Source organism: Lynx canadensis, chromosome B1 (genome assembly GCF_007474595.2).
Source record: "Lynx canadensis isolate LIC74 chromosome B1, mLynCan4.pri.v2, whole genome shotgun sequence".
NCBI classification, from domain to species: Eukaryota; Metazoa; Chordata; class Mammalia; order Carnivora; family Felidae; genus Lynx; species Lynx canadensis.
In genome coordinates this window covers 140,170,098-140,187,531 of record NC_044306.2, presented here as the reverse complement: position 1 = coordinate 140,187,531, position 17,434 = coordinate 140,170,098, and the positions used below count along the sequence as shown (strand labels likewise).

At 34.9% G+C, this 17,434-nt stretch overlaps 1 protein-coding gene across 2 annotated transcripts in view; it reads left to right on the top strand.

Moving 5' to 3' along the window:
* Positions 1-17,434, top strand: part of CFAP299 (cilia and flagella associated protein 299) — a 608,695-nt gene that overhangs the window by 225,827 nt on the left and 365,434 nt on the right. The window contains exon 3 of one of the 2 annotated variants that reach the window (XM_030313606.1): positions 14,390-14,474. In XM_030313606.1, the coding sequence (XP_030169466.1) occupies positions 14,390-14,474 (85 nt within the window). Of the gene's footprint in view, positions 1-14,389; positions 14,481-17,434 lie in introns of both variants that reach the window. The other variant, XM_030313605.1, reaches the window with a different exon arrangement.

Here is a 17,434-nt window from a genome sequence, read left to right as displayed (position 1 = left end):
GTGGTGCGGACCTGCAGGGCATTTCCCCTGTGCTGTCTTGAATAACTTGTGTTGGTGGGCGGGGCCGCATTCAGACCTGATGTCTGCCCCCAGCCCACCGCTGGGGCCACAGTCAGACTGGTGTGTACCTTCTCTTCCGCTCTCCTAGGGGCAGGATTCACTGTGGTGTGGCGTGGCCCCTCCGGGCTACTTGCACACTGCCAGGCTTGTGGTGCTGGGGATCTGGCGTATTATCTGGGGTGGATCGGCAAGGTGCACAGGGGCGGGAGGGGCAGGCTCAGCTTGCTTTTCCTTTGGTGATCTGCTTCAGGAGTGGCCCCTCTTCCGTGGACCTCTTGTCTATGCTTGTCTCCGGAGAATCCGGTCTGCTAATCTTCTGGCGATTTTCTGGGTTATTTAGGCAGGTGTGGGTGGAATCTAAGTGATTCGCAGGACGTGGTGAGCCCAGCGTCCTCCTTTGTTGCCATCTTCCCAGAAGCCCAGCAAGAGACTCAGAATTTAAGTGTTAAAGTACATAACCCAAAATTTACCACCTCAGCTATCTCTGTTTGCTCCTCCATCATATGATGGTAGTGATAATGATAACAAAAATAGTTTCATTTACTGAGCACCTTCCATGTGCCCTGTGAAGTGAAAAGGGCCTTGCATGAATTATCTCAAACCCCACAGCAATCATATTACATTATATACTGTTATTTCTTTTTTTTTTTTTCATTCTGGTTCATTCTGAGTTGCCAAGAATTGGTCAAAGGCAGCAATTAGACATTTTCATCAATGTTGAATTTGTCTAGTGCTTTTTTGTTTGTTTTACGCTTGTATTTGACATCAGTCAGAGTGACATCACCTTGTATATAGTTCTAGCTTGTAGACAGTGTTAATAAGTTTTAAAAAAAGTTGGATTCCCATTATTATAAAAGCTAGAGCACTAACAGAACATAGGAAAATTTAGAAAGAAAAAATACATTTGTTAAGTAAAGAATAAACTAAAAGGAAAATAGGTGTGAATAAATACCACGCACAGTGCTTTAGGAGGGGTAGTAGACAAAAAGGAGAAAAAAAATATTATTCAGAATGAAGAGTTTAAAAGGGCTTGAAGGGAAGTAATAGATATTTAAGACTAGATGAAATGATAATGAACATGTATAACAAGTCCCTGGAGAAGAAAAAGCAAAGCAAAGGAGTTAAAAGTAGGCATTATACCTTAAGGAAACTTTCTGAAATAAAAGACTTGAAATTACACATTGGAAGGGAACATTAACTTTCTGGGAAAAAACACAGAGTAGCCAACAAGACATGGTCTAGAAAAATGGAATTTAAGGAAAAAGAAAAAAAAAAAAGCCCCTAGGAATAAAGGCAAAAAGGCCAAGACTTACTGGGAAAGACACTCAGGTTGTCATCAGATTTTTCAATGTTTTATGCCCACAAATAGTGTAGTAACATTTAAGAGACTCAAGAAAAGAAAATATGAGCCAAAGGTTCTATATCCAGCCAAATTAAACTTCATGTATAAAGGCTGTAAACATGCTATCATGAGCATGTGGGAACTTGGGAAGTATTGTTCCCATGAACCCTTCCTGAAGAATTGGAGAATGTATTTCAGACCCCCAAAATGACTGGGAAGACACCTTCCAAAGGACTTGTGTAAACATTAAATACATATTTATCTGTAAAACTAAGACTAAATTAGATATAAGGGAGACAGCATAGTATAAAAATGATATGTGCACTGATAATACAGAAACTATCGAAAATAAGGGAAAGTATGTGAAAAATAGAGTAAGTTTACTAATTGCGGTATAGGTGTTAACTGAGAGTAAAAGGTGTAGTATTTCAAATTAGATATTTAGCAATAGGAAAGAATGGAAGAATAAATGCTGGTACTGAAATTAAATATTTTCATAGTAGAAACAATGAATATTAGCTAAAAAAAGGGAGGGGGAGAGAGGACAAGAGTTTCATATAATCATTTGCATAACATACAAACCCGTTTATGCCATGAAATATATAGAGAAAGATGTAACAACATAGACTTCTTAGTGAAAAACTGTGTGCGTGAATGTTTATGATACAATAGAAATCCATATCCATATATATGTGTATATGTGTATATATATATATATATATATATCAATATGAAAACTGAGGCCTCATTTATTGATCACATCAATATGTATAAATGATTTTAATTGAACCATGAACACAAAGTAGTTTATATTTTATACAGAGAAATCTAACTTAAAGAAACACAGAAATAAAAAATAAAAAATAGAAGAACACAATATTCTAGATAAACACAAAGAAAAGAGTAAGAGTTACAATTTTGATATCCAACAAATTAGTGTTGAGGTCAAAAAGGCATTAACAGACAATGAAGGACAAATTATAAGGCTTCAAGTTATAGTTCACAATTGTAGAAATAAGAGTTTTAATAATTACCCAACCTAATAACACAGGTTTATAAAGTAGAAACCACAGTAGAGGAAATGATAAATAGCAGAAACAGTAATAGGAGATTTAATACATTCACTCAATCCAAACAGAGTAATCAACAAATATTTACTAAAGAAATAAAAGACAATACAATTAATTAGGTATTTTTATAAATATATAATCAAATCTAAATTCTGATAACAAAGACTTTCCCTTTTGAAGTCCACATGGAACATTCTCCAAATTGGACTATCTCTTGACATACAGTGACACCAAAAAAAAAAAAAAAAAAAAAAAAAAAAAAAAAATCCCCTTAACTGCTCCCCTTCCCATAACTACAAAGAGACCACAATTCAATAAAACAACATCAATAACAACAACAATGAAAAAGTCTTTTAAAGTGGGACATTAAAAAAAAAACACATCTAATTAAATAACTATTCAGTCAAAGGGGAAGCAAATAAATAGAATTTCTTAAAAATAAGAATAGTGGAAATACAACTGTCAGAATCTATGGGATATAGTTAAAGCAGTTTTCAGAGAAAAATATATAGCACTAAATATCTATATAAATAAAAATGAAAAAAATAAAAACAAATGAATTAAGCACCCAATTCAAAAAGTAGGAAAAGACTACAGAGTATCCTGGAAAAGAAAAAGAAGACATTAATTTAAAAATCTGAATAAGTGAGTAAGATAAAAAATGTCAAATAAATCCAAGAGCTAGTTCGTTAGGGAAAAAAATCAACAAAATAGTCAAACTACTAGCTAACTCAACTAAGACAAAAGGAAAACATTGAAAATACATAGAATGAGAAATGACTAGGATGGGGTATAGTTATTAAAACAAGACTTCAAAAAAATCAGTAGAGATTATGCAACACTATGAGAGTAAATTTGTAAATATTATTAGATGAAGTATATAAATTTTATAGATAAATGCAACTATCCAAAATAGGCCACAGTAGAGGTTCACTGTCATTATAGACAAAAACAGAGTAAGTGGTACAAAGTATGATAGTTTTTATGAGATCAATTTGATGATCACACTCATCAAACTTGTCGTTTTAATCTAATACAACATTTAATTAATTAAATTAATGAATCAATTAAACATAGGACTGGAGGTATGGCAAGAAGAATATGTTCCTGTTTTTGAGAAGTATGGCAATATCAAGTTCACATCCACAGGAGCCAGTGTACACATGGATTACCATGACACAGAGAAGCTGCAACTCCAGTTTCATTCCAGTCTTTCATAGCATTCTAGTCAAGGCAACCATCTTTAAAATCACAAACTATGACATTTAGAAATTTAAAATAATCCTGAAAAATCGTCATCAGTGTTTGAGGGGTTTTTTTGTTTGTGTGTTTGTTTTTTCATGACCTAGATAATTTAATTATTGAATCCATTTGGAAAAAGCAAATAAGCAAGAATATCCACAACAGAACAAAACAAAACACCCTGAAAAAGACAACGAGAAGGATTACCTTTACCAGATATTAAAACATGTAACTTCTGTTATCAAGCTAATGTGGTACTGATACACAAACAGACAAAGCAATGAAACAAAATTGAAAACACAGAAATAGACTCAAATGTATATGAGAAGACATCATCTCAAAGTGAGTGGTAAAAATAGAGTTTTAAATAATTGGTGTTGGGATAATTGAATACCCAAATGGAAAAGTTAAAATAGGATTAATTTATCACACAGTGCATCAGGGTAATTGCCAAGGAATTAGAGACATAAATGTTATACCAAATTAATAAAAAAAGAAAACTTTCAAGATCTAGAAGAAAACATGATGGAAAATTGGTAAGTGATTCAAAATCTATAATAAGGGAATGCTTTATACCATTTACAGATCATATTAATAATATAAAATAAAACATTTTCATGGTAAAATGCAGCACAAGTTAAGTAGAATGACAAACGAAAAGCTGGTGATAATATTTGCAACTTATATCACAGAGAAGAGCTAAAATTCTTCATGTTGAAAGAAGAAAATAGAGGAGAGGCCAATAATACTATAGAAAAAATGAGGTATAAACATACAGCTTAAAGAAGAAGTGCAAATGGTCTCTCAATGTGTGAAAATATGTTCACTTTTGTCTATGATAAGATAAATACACAGTTATGCTGAGATAGCTTCTCATGTATTAGATCAGCAAAAATCTAAAAGCTTTACAGACAACTTTGTTAATAAGGCTGTGCAGAAAGTAGCTTTCCTGTAAATTGTAGGGAGGACTGCAAAGTGCCCCAACCCCATTGAAGGGTAATTTGGGAGTGTTTAACTAAATAAAATATTCATGTAGTCTTTGACCAGTAATCCTGTTTCTAGGAATTTATCCCAAAAATATAGTGACAAAAATATGAAATGACGTATGCATAAAGCTAAACACTGAAGCAATATTTATCATAGCAAATAACAGGAAGCAAACCAATGACCGTCAGTAGCTAAGTGACTAAACTGTTATATATTCCTACAGTGGAGCACTATGCAACTAAAAAAAGTAGTTATAAATGTCTCTTATTCCTATGGTATAGTTCCCTGAATATAATGCTAAGTGAAACAGCAATGTTGGGGAAAATGTGTAGGAGACTACTATTTATAGAAGTAAATACATAGCTAGCTAGATGACAAATAGATATGCTTATGTTAAAAATAATAACAGTTAAAAAAGCAATTTGAGGATATTTTTAAAAATGATGCTCTAGGGGCACCTGGGTGGCTCATTTGGTTAAGCATCCGACTTTTGACTTCAGGTAAGGTGATGATCTCACGGTAGTGGGATTGAGCCCCCCATCTGGCTCTGCGCTGGGCACAGAACCTACTTAAGATTCTCTGTCTCCCTCCCTCTGCTCTTCCCCCACTTTCTCTCTTTTTCTCAAAAAAAAAAAAAAAAATTAAAGAATGATGCTCTACAAAGGGCAGAGAGAGAGAGAGAGAGAGAGAGAGAAATCAAGAAACAGAATCTTAACTATAGAGAACAAGCTGATGGTCACCAGAGGGGAGGTTAGTAAGGAGATGGGTGGATGGGTGATGGGGATTAAAGAGGGCACATGTGGTGAGCACCAGGTGATGCCTGGAAGTGTTGAATCACTATGTTATACACTGCATGTTAACTGGAATTAAAAGAAAATGATGCTCTATTTTGAAGGGAGAGAATGGAATAGGGTAGATGGAACTGGGGGAGATGGAAACTAGACTTCTAAAACTATAAATTATAGATTTGGTTTTAGAATTATGAATATTTTTATGTAACTATAAGGCTGAATTGGAAATATCTTTCAAATTAAAACAAAATCAACAAATGAACCTAATTGTGTATCTAGCTGGTATCATAGCATAAAGTAAGAAACTTCTCTATGTGAAGTGTATTTAAAGCACAGTAATCTGGCCATTTATCCCTAGAAGTATATACCCTAAGGAGAAAAAGATCTGCAGAAAGTCTTAAAGTGTTTTCAGTAGGCATAATGTTGATGATAATATTGGCAATTTTATTTTGAGACTATATTTATGATAAAACAAATGAAGTTATTATGTTGGTGTTTTTGAACCTGGAGAGTTTGGGTTTGGATGAGAGATTGTGGTTGTGATAAGAATACATCTTATATAGCAAGTGTAACCCTTCGGATGCTGCTCTTTGAAACCTGTTGTGCATTTGCACCAAAACCACACCTCCCCACCCTGGGCTGCTTTCTCCCAATGACTGAGTGTGACCAGGATAGTAAGGTGGACCCATGAATCTGTATTGGCTGACTTTGGTTCAAGATATGGATATGGCCTTGCTGAACCTTCCTTAGATGACACCATAGTCTGGGATACTTCCATCCACCCCCCTTTCCCCTTCTGCCTCTGTTTCTGTCTCTCATTCTAATATTGTCTCGTTTCTAAACTCTCTTTATCCCTAGAGGTCAGACTTAACCTCTTAGTTAAGAGCTTCTGCCAGTTTTATTAGAGAGGAAACACAGGAGTTTATACAGAGGGCATAACGCAGCAAGCCTTCCTAACAGTCTTCTTCAGGTATCTTTCTTCCCAAAGTCTCACATCGACACATCTCTTCTTCCCTACAGTCCCTCCCCTTATCTGTATGCTTTTCTGATGGGAGCCCACCACCCTCATTTATGACAGGCCCTCTTCCATTGTATCAAATTCTACACCTCTTTATATAATATCTTAGAAATATTATTAACTAGAGACACACACATTGAGATTAGGCATGTAGAGTCTAAAGATGCTGAGCCTGAAGGCCTTCATCTTTCTAAAGCCTACTTGCTCAGTGTTCTATGGAATGATGAGGCAGGATTCCCACAGGTAAAGAAGAGTCTGGACGCAGGGATAGCAAATAAGAGCTTACTTTATTTGCTTTCTTATTGGCTTTCACTGTATAGCCAGAAGATCTGGAAGTATATTTCAAGTCAGATAAAAGGTTTAGATACCTCCTAGAAGAGAGTAAAAATAAAGTTATATTTGAATGTGTTTTCAGAATAAAATCACATTTAGAGACTAATAACATTGATGTACTGTCTAAGCAACCTTTTTTTTTTTTTTTTTTTAATCCCTCTTAAAGTGTGAGAACATCTTAACCTACCATGTTTAGGAATTAACTAGACAAACTTGCCAGATATACCAAAAGAAGAGGAGTTCAGGGATACTTTCTCAGACAGAAGCCAGGCCATTTTTTTCCCTTCAAAGAAGAGCACCAGTTTCTATCCAGGGGAGTAGAGTTTGACTGATGTAAGATAGCACAGTTTTCAGGACTCCCACTTAGTTTTTCCTCAAAATAGCATATGAAAAGAAACAGCTGTCTAGTGTGCATGTTAGCACTTCTTATTTTTCTTCTGTGTGTTTCTAATAGTTGAAACTTCTTCCCGGAGATTCTGATAGCTTTACATTTGGTAATTTATAAACTCTTTCATATAGAAAAGGGGCAGGGGACAAGTGGTACCATTTATCTTAATGGAAATTTGATTCTCATTCCTTCTTACCAATGAATGAATCTCATTTGTCAAGTTGTCCTTTTTTTCTTCTCTGAAAGTTATTAGAATATATATTGATGACCTCCTGGAAATTCCATGGAGATCACAGTATGTAGTATAAAAATTCCTAAACTATAAATCTCTCTAAATGTAATCCTGATACACCTGACTCCTAAGGAAGCTTGTTTCAATTAAATTAAAAAAAAATAAAGGAAGAAAGGAAGAAAGGAAGAAAGAAAGAAAGAAAGAAAGAGCCACTAAGAATAGTTTACAAGAAAATACAAGAGACTCAAAACCACACATTGGATTTAGCTCAACTATTTTTCCCTTTTAGATCTTTAAAAAATAATCCCTTAGATATCAAAGGTAGATTCTTTTGTTAAATTAATGCTCAAAGGAAATGACTTGAAATTGTTCATTAGTTGCTTTTAGTCCTTCTCTACAAATGTTGGTATCCATGCAGCTTTTGGAGGATACACAATTTAGAAAAAAAGTATGTATATAACAAAACAAAAGTAATCAGATTAATGCAGATTAAAAGCACAGTGAGAGAGGCACCTGGGTGGCTCAGTTGATTAAGTGTCCAACTCTTGATTTTGGCTCAGGTCATGATCTCATAGTTTGTGACATGGAGCTTGGGATTCTCTCTTTCCCTCTCTCTCTACCCCTCCCCCACTTGCTCACGCGCTCTCTCTCTCTCAAAATAAACAAATAAATACATAAATAAAAGCACAGTGAGATACTAGTACAAACACAGTGAGTTGCTTAAGAGAGCAGTTACCAGAAGGAGACCATGCTGGTACCCTCTCCTTGGACTTTCAGCCTCCAGATCTGTGAGAAAATAAATTTCTATTGTTTAAGACCCCCAATCGATGGTATTTTGTTATAGCAGCCCAGCTTGATTATACATAGCAAAGTATACAATAATACATTGAGAGGAGGAATGTGAAGATGTTTATCAATGTTAGAAACATTTATAAAACATGATTTGAGGAAAAGTAGGATTTTCTTTCCTACTAATTTATGTAAAAGCAAAACAAACAAACAAAAAAAGTATTGTCCTAGGGAAAATGTACAAGACAAAGCAACAGGTGATCTACATAAAAGTGCAATAGAAATATAGTTCCCAAGGGCGCCTGGGTGGCTCAGTCAGTTAAGCATCTGACTTCAGCTCAGGTCATGATCTCATGGTTCATGGGTTCAAACCCTGTGTCAGGCTCTGTGCTCACAGCTCAGAGCCTGGACTCTGCTTTGGATTCTGTGTCTCCCTTTCTCTCTGCCCCTCCCCTGTTGCACTCTCTCTGTCTCTCTGTCTCAAAATTAAATAAATATTTTTTTTTTAATTTTTTTTCAACGTTTTTATTTATTTTTGGGACAGAGAGAGACAGAGCATGAACGGGGGAGGGGCAGAGAGAGAGAGAGACACAGAACTGGAAACAGGCTCCAGGCTCCGAGCCATCAGCCCAGAGCCTGACGCGGGGCTCGAACTCACGGACCGCGAGATCGTGACCTGGCTGAAGTCGGACGCTTAACCGACTGCGCCACCCAGGCGCCCCATAAATAAATATTTTTAAAAAATAAAAAATATAGCTCCCATATTTAATACTCAACTAAATTGTCTACAAATATACACACTGATAAATCAAATCATATCTTTAATCAAAGTTGCAAACAATTTTCCATTTTGGCCTCTAAAACCAAAATTTGTATTGTTTGAGGCCCTACAAATACAAATAGCTTGGTCGGTAACCTTATCCATGGAAATAAAGGTATTTCTGAAAACTGATTTTCATAGATGTGTGCTACTTTCCTACAAAGATAATATTTGACTGGTGAGATGACTTTACTCTCCACTAAATTTTTCCAAAATAAGTATACAAAAACATCATTACAAAGCAACTGATGCATAGAGAAGTTGAATCACATATTCAAACAAGTGCAGATGAGCTGAATTACTGAATTCTAGTAAATTCTAGAATTATTGAATATAGGGCTATGCTAGATTTTACTGATTAAAAAAAAAAATCAAAGCTACCTCTGAACAAGTGGTTGATCAGAATTCTAGGCTAGATTGGAATGATGATTATGGCTGATTAGCTTTCCACAGAGGTTTCAAGACCACCAGCCCCTGATAATTCCTAGGGACACCTTCTGATGAAGGTCAATCCCCATTCCTGTTAATTTAGGTTTCATCTCACCAGTGAATTCTCATTGTTTTCTGTCAAAATATTATGATATCAATATGATGTTTTGATATATTGTGAGGCTTCAGTATAGTAGAATAAAACTTTGGAGTTAGTGATATTCAAGTTATAAACTGATGCCACCTGATTACAATCAAGTTTATTGCTAAAGTAGAAATAAACATGTCCTCCCTTAGGGCTTGATTTGAAGGTAATTGAAAGTATTTGCAAAATACCTAGCATAGAGACTAGTACAAAGACTCCCAATAGATAAAAAAAAAGTATTTCTATTAAGACCGATTTAATCTCAAATTTGATTCAGTGCTTATTCAGAAACTGCTCATTACAACACATTCCAGTGATCCTTCAAACTTTGCTTATTAGAAAACTTTCAATTTTACATTTAAAATTTTAAGATGATTAATAGCTCATGAATATTTACTGAAAGAATTTATAATCTTTAAAATGAGCGAACTCAAGAAAATAACTTATGGAAATATTATATTTTAACAGTTTTCTATTTTTTTCCTCTTTTTAAAATTTACTCTGAGTGTTAATCTAGTAATACGAATATGTGTGATAACACAAACAATATAACTAAATCATAAAAACAGTAGCCTAATTGTTGAGGATTAAGAATATATTTAGATTCACTCTTGTGTGATTATATAAAATTCATTAGCTAATGATTAAACATGGCTGGTAAAAAATTAAATCATCTATAGATCTTTTAATCCATTTTCAAAGTATAGTGGAGTGTAAATGACAAAGATGAAGTATTTGCCTTTATAAAACTTATAACCCTAATATTTTGTAACAGACCTACTTCACTTCTTGAGGAAGTGACTCCTTTTGTAATATTTACTTAAGCAAGTTGTCTCAGGTCACTGACTGTTAAATAAATCTAGTTAAGTAAGAGTATGCAGGTTAAAGATGTAAGGATTCCTTACCACACACTGCATTAACTTTCTTGCTCAATAATTCCCCTTGCTGAGAAGTTTCCGGTTCTCAGATGTAGCATGGTATAATAATCGATTATTTATATAACGTTTTTACTCTGGTGCATATAGCTTAGGAGCTTTAGATCTTATCCTTTCTGTTTCCAGTTTATGTAACAAAAATACTTTTATATTTCTCATAGAGGTTATAGGAAATGATACGAGTCTATGTAAGACTTAAAAATAAAAAAAAAAGAGCAGCATGATCTTAATATAATGTCAGTATAATAGTCACTTTTAGACTAATTGCAAATTAAGGATATATGCTAACTGATGATAGAGTATGATCATCTTATTTATTTATTTATTTTAAATGTTTATTTTGGAGAGAGAAAGAGAAAGAGTGCAATCAGGGAAGGGGCAGAGAGAGGGAGACAGAGGATCTGAAGCGGGCTCTGCGCTGACAGCAGAGAGCCTGATGCAGGGTTTAAACTCCTGATTCCCTGTGAGATCCTGACCTAAGCCAAAGTGGAACACTCAACCAACTGAGCCACCCAGGTGCCCCAAGTATGATCATTTTAAATCACAAGTTTTACAGGTGCTTAGAGGCTTAGCGATTATTTAGTCCATTATGAAACCTAGGTTCAGAAAAATGTGGTGACTTGGACTAATCAGTTGGTGAGTGGGAATTAAAGACTGATGTCCCATCTTACATATCAGCTTAATTGTCATTACCTCATGCTTCCATTTAAAAGACTTAACTTTCTGACTCTTTAAAAAATAATTTAATTACATAATAATACAGTCCCCTGGGAAATCTTTAGACTGTTGCAAATAAGGTTAAAGTCCAATTTGATCACCAGGCCAATTCCACAGCATCTTTCTTCAGAAGGGTGAGCAAATTTCATGTGGTGAATATATTATTTTGGATTAGGTTTAGTGAAAAATAATAGAACCCCCCCCCCAAACAGTATCTGAAACAAAATGTAAATTCAGTCTCATATTTCAGCAGTGGAGATATTACCCATCTAGGCTGACTGATGCTCCGGGGTGTCAGGGTCGCTGCTTCTTTCTCTTGTTTCTCCATAATGGTGGCCTCCAATTTAAGTCAAGATAGCAGTTGGAGCAAGCAACAGTCATTATATTGCTCTCCAGCTACAGGAGAAAGTGTACCTTCCCTCCTCTAAGAAGTTTTATATAATTTTCATTTGGAATCCATTGTGCAAAAGTTAGTCATACAGACCTACCTAGCTTCAAGAGGAGCTAGGAAATGCAGTCTTTATTCCAGGAAGCTTCATGCACAGCTAAAATCTAGGGCTTAATTTTTATGGAAAAGGGAGGTCAGTGTTGTTATAGTGAGTGCCCAGGGGCAGCAAGAATTCTACTTCTTACTATTTCTTTTTCCTATCTGGCCTAGATGTCTGTTAAAAACCTCAGTCATTAACAAGAGAGCCAGGCCTGGCAGAATATCAGGAGTTCTTTTCTCATTAACAGATAGTACCTAAATACTGTTCTCCCAGCTTTTCATGTCTGATATACCTGGGAATAATTTTGATCTTCCTCGGCACTCTCATAAGCATCTGTTCCCAGGAACAATAACAACAATAGGAATAAAACAATAAGTGCAAAATATATAATAAATTGAACAACTCACCAAATGATATTATGTATGTTTTTATGATTATACAAGTGTATACATAAACTATAGAAGATAAATTTAAAGGAAGCATGCAAAATGGATAATGATATGTTACCTTGGTTGTTGTGGGATTGAGGTTGGTAATCAAATTTGACTATAATTTATCTGTAATAATCCGAGGATTTACAACAAAATGAGGTGTGTTTGGGGTGGGAGGTGTGGGGAGACTTACTATGTGGAAACCTTTAAGACTCTAGAGTATCTTAATTGAATAGCTTATCTTAATTGGAATACAATGGCTGTCTAATTAAGATAGTTGGTTTTGGTTGCTCACAACCTTATATCATTTATATAATTGATCAATGATATATATCAATGATTCTTATTTTTTTTAACTTTATTTATTTTTGAAAGAGAGACAGAGTGAGCAGGGGAGGGGCAGAGAGAGAAGGAGAGAGAGAATGTGAAGCAGGCTCCATGCTGTCAGCACAGAGCCTGATGCAGGGCTTGAATTCACAACCATGAGATTATGACCTGAGACGAAAATAAGAGGCAGACGCTTAACCGACTGAGTCACTCAGTCACCCCAATAGAAACTAATTCTAATGAACTAAACAAAAAAATGAATTTATTGGAGGAGTACTGATACCTATTATCATGGATAGGAAGAAAAGGCTGAATGTAGTAGGAATGTAGCTATGTAGTAGGAATTAAAAACAGACACTATAACCCCAACTGATTTTTATTCTTGTGTCTCTCTGTTTATGGCATACAATCTCATGAGGTGAAATGGCATTGGTCAAGCTTGAAGCACAAGTGAAGAGGGAAGGGAGAGAGGGAGAGAGAGAATCTTAAGCAGGCTCCACTCAGCGTGGAGCCTGACACAGGGCTTGATCTCATGACCATGAGATCTTGACCTGAGCCGAAATCAAGGGTCAGATGCTTAACCGACTGAGCCACCCAGGTGCCCTGATATCATCAATATTTAAAAAAAAAATTGTTCCAGGAATAGCCATTTCTTTCCTGAATTCTTTTTTTTTAAATTTTTTTTTCAACGTTTATTTATTTTTGGGACAGAGAGAGACAGAGCATGAACGGGGGAGGGGCAGAGAGAGAGGGAGACACAGAATCGGAAACAGGCTCCAGGCTCCGAGCCATCAGCCCAGAGCCTGACGCGGGGCTCGAACTCCCAGACCGCGAGATCGTGACCTGGCTGAAGTCGGACGCTTAACCGACTGCGCCACCCAGGCGCCCCTCTTTCCTGAATTCTTAAAATTTATTTTATCAAGACAAAATTGACATATAATATTAGTTTCAGATGTACAACATAATGATTCAATATGTGTATATATGTGTATATAAATGATCACCCCAGTAAGTCTAGTTAACATCCATTGCCACACATAGTTATAAATTCTTTTTTTGTGTGGTGAAAACTTCTAAGATCTACTCTTATCAACTTCCAAATATACAATACAGTATTATTAATTATAGTTAATATAGTTACACCGTGTTGTATATTACATCCCACCTTACTCATTTTATTACTTCTCTTGAATTCTTTTTTTTAAAGATTTTATTTTTTTTAAGTCATCTTTACACCCAATGTGGGGATTGAATTCACAATCCTGAGATCAAGAGACGTATGTTCCACTAACTGAGCCAGAGGCACCCCTGTTTCTTTTTATCTGACAAAGATAACTCAACTTAGTTTCCTTTTTTTTTTTTTTGCTTTGTTTATATCCTCATAGAGCTAAGATTAATGCTTTATCCCAGTAAGGGAATTGGATTAGGTTTCTAGTGTTCTAATTTTCTTATATTAAGTGAATAAATTATATGTAAATTGTAGGCAATCTAAAATTATTGTGGGTAATGAGAGGTATAAATACATTGAATTTGCATGGTATGATAAAAAGAATAAAATGGGCATGTAAATGAAATTAACTGTTTCTGGCTTGAGTATTGATATAGATGTATATATTATTTATGCACTTGATTCCAATTATTTGTAAAGATTCTATAACTGTATAAAATTATATCGAGGAATGTAGTAAATTATAATAATTGTGTATGATTTATAATGATTCTGTGTGTAGTTTTTGTGTTATAAGGAATTGTCACTTGGAATAAAGAAGTGCGGTTGTTGGTCCCTGAGTGCCTTTAATATATTTGTTTTCTAATATATTATAACTGAAGACCTGCATTTTGCAGGACATTAACAAGTGCTGGTAAAGACCTGCAAGATAATTTCCTGAAGACTCTGGCAGTGAGAGAAGAAGACAATCACAATGGAAAAGTGAGCGTGAGTACCTACATCCTAAAAATGTATACATTAAAGGCACAGTTGGTGTCAATAATATACATTTTAATAACTTCCCTGAGAAGTAATTCATGAGGGATATAATAAGGCTCTTTGTTTTATATATTATACAATTTATATAGAAAAAAAATTTATTCCCACTTACAACTGTGGAAGTACCCAAATGGTGAATAAAAAATAGAATCCTATATATCTATTGTAGAGAAAATGCACGACTCTTTGTGCTGGTCTTATGCTGAAAATACCTGCTCTAGCTCAGCCTCCTGGTATGCTCTACCAAGTCACATCATCTACTGTCCCCCAAGTTTTGCCCTATGCCTACCTGATTTCATACTGCCTTCAGAAGATAGTCCTGTAGTCTGCCTTGTAGTCCTACATTTGGAGATGTGATACAAACCACATGATGAAGCATAATTTTTAATCACCATGGATAATATATTATTACTATATTAAAATGTATGCTAGATAATATATGTAAAAGTGTTAATATTTTTGGAATACATATTTACTTTCACCTTTTGTTAATATAATACTAGTAATATCAGTCTTCTGTAGTAATATCAGTCTTAAAATGTTCCAAGTCAAGGATGAAAAAAGGCAAATGTGACTTACAGAAAAATCTTCAGAAGTAGTGTGATGAAAAATTTATAGCAACAGAAAAATATGTGTATAAGGAGGTCTATTTTACTAAAGTTTTCTCAAAAAGTAGTTGGAATTTTTCTCACTGTCAGGGCCCTTGAAAATTTTACAGGCGGACAAAATCCTCACTATACTTTAGAGAGAGAAAAGATCATATTTTGGTCAGCCAATTGAATAGAATTAACCTGGACTTGAAATTAGAGAGATTCTTGGAGGAGTTGGACAAGTGACGTTTAAGAGGTGAAGTTGGAAATATGGATAAAGAGTAAACTCTGATAGGCCTTGTAAATTACAACAGAAAAGTTTGAAATTTACCTGACTCTAAATAGAAAGAGCAGCTAAAAAGATGGGAATAAAGGCAAAAGAATGTGATGGCACAGGAATCCATCATAAGGACTTACAAGAAGGAACAAATGATCATTAGTGATCAAACAAGACAGGGATTAAAAAAACATCCATACAGATTTATATATATATATATATATATATATATATATATATATATATATATATATATTTTTTTTTTTTTTTTTTTTTTTTTTTTGACAAGAAAAATTCCATCTATAGTAAGGGTGGAAATTTGATTCCATAAGGTTGAAAAAAATGGCCATGGTTAGACATTAGACCAACAAACACAAATAGCTTTAGAGACCCAAAACCCACATTTTTAACCAAAGTGGCATACTTCCTCTCAAAAATATCTTTTTAAGTCTTTCTCTCCTATTGCAATTTCCTTTAATAATGAGTGCAGACTTATCCGCTCATTTACCCAGATAGAAGCATGTCAGTCACTATGGATTCCCTACTCTCTCTCTCACTCATGTTGAACGAACCACTAATTTCTCCTAAATATAAATCAAGTCACTTCACTTTTCACCCTCTCAACTATCATTTACTTTGATTCAAACTACCATTCTATTTAAGTAAATTGCTATTATAGCCTCCTAAACGATACACTTATGTATTTTCTTACCCACCTCCCATCCATTTGCCAGTCACTCAATACATTTTCTTGTGCACCTGCTCATGCCTGGAACTGTTCTAGTCCCTGGGACACTGAGGTACTGCAGAATCCATGACCTTAAAGGGTTTATAGTTGAGAGAAGGAGATAGAAAATAAGTAAGCAAAATAAAAGTGGCACAATTAATTTCAGCTCTGGATAGGTACTATGGAAAACATAAAAGAATAAAATTGAATAAAAAGATATTGAGTAGAGAGTAGTTGGTTGCTTTAGCTACAGTATATAGGAAAATCACTTTGAGGAGGTGACATCTGTTGGACTTGAATGAAGTGAAGAAGATAGCCACAGAATTTGAAGGGAGAGACACCCCAAACAGATAATGATTTGAGAGGGAGAGATAGCCCAAGAAAAAGGTACAGCATATTAAAAGTTCCTGAGATAATAGCAATTGTGACATATTCAAAGACAGTAAGAAGACCAGAATGGCTGGAATATATTTTTGAAAGGGATTGTAGAGACAGATGAGGTCAGAGTGGAAGTCACAGCCAGAACATAAAGGTTTTAAGGAATTTTGATTTTGTTCTTTAATTTTAATTTTTATATTCTTCTATTTTTGAACTAGAAAGTTGATAGGTAACTTAAAGAAGTAACCCTAATCTGGTTTACACTTTAGAAAGATTGATCTCACTGCTGCTGTGTGGGGTGGAAAATGTGCAAAGGAGGCCTAGCACAGAGGCAAGGAGGTAAGGTAGGGAGCTTTTGTAATCAACCAGCAAGAGGTGAAACTCTTACAAGGTGGTACTATTAGAGATAGAGGGAAATTACTGAATCCTGTCTGTGTTTTGGTGGCAGAACAGAAAGGGCTAATTGATGTGTTTGATGTAGAATATTAAAGAAAGGAAAGCAAGATGACTACTAGGTTTTTGGCTTGAACAAGAGGTAGATGATGTTGCTACTCACTGTGGCAGGAGAACTCTTGAGGAATGCTGGTTTCCAGAATCAATAATGAAATTGTGCCGTGCTGGCAGTGTTAATTTTGTAATGCCTCTTAGGTACTCAAGTGGAGAAGTTGATTGGTCTTTTATGTATAGGGATTTAGAACTTAGAGGAGAAGTCTTGGCTAGAATATAAATCTGAAAGGTACCTATACCTAAATGGTATGGAAAGTCATGGACTTGCAGATATTTACTAGGCGGAGAGTATAGGTAAAGAAAAGTGAAGTCCAATGATAGATCTTTATGAAACCCCAACATTTAGAGATCTGGAATGTGTGAAAGAGCCAGCAAACAATACTGAGAAGTAGCAAGTAGGAGAAAACTAGAAGAAAAGTCAAGT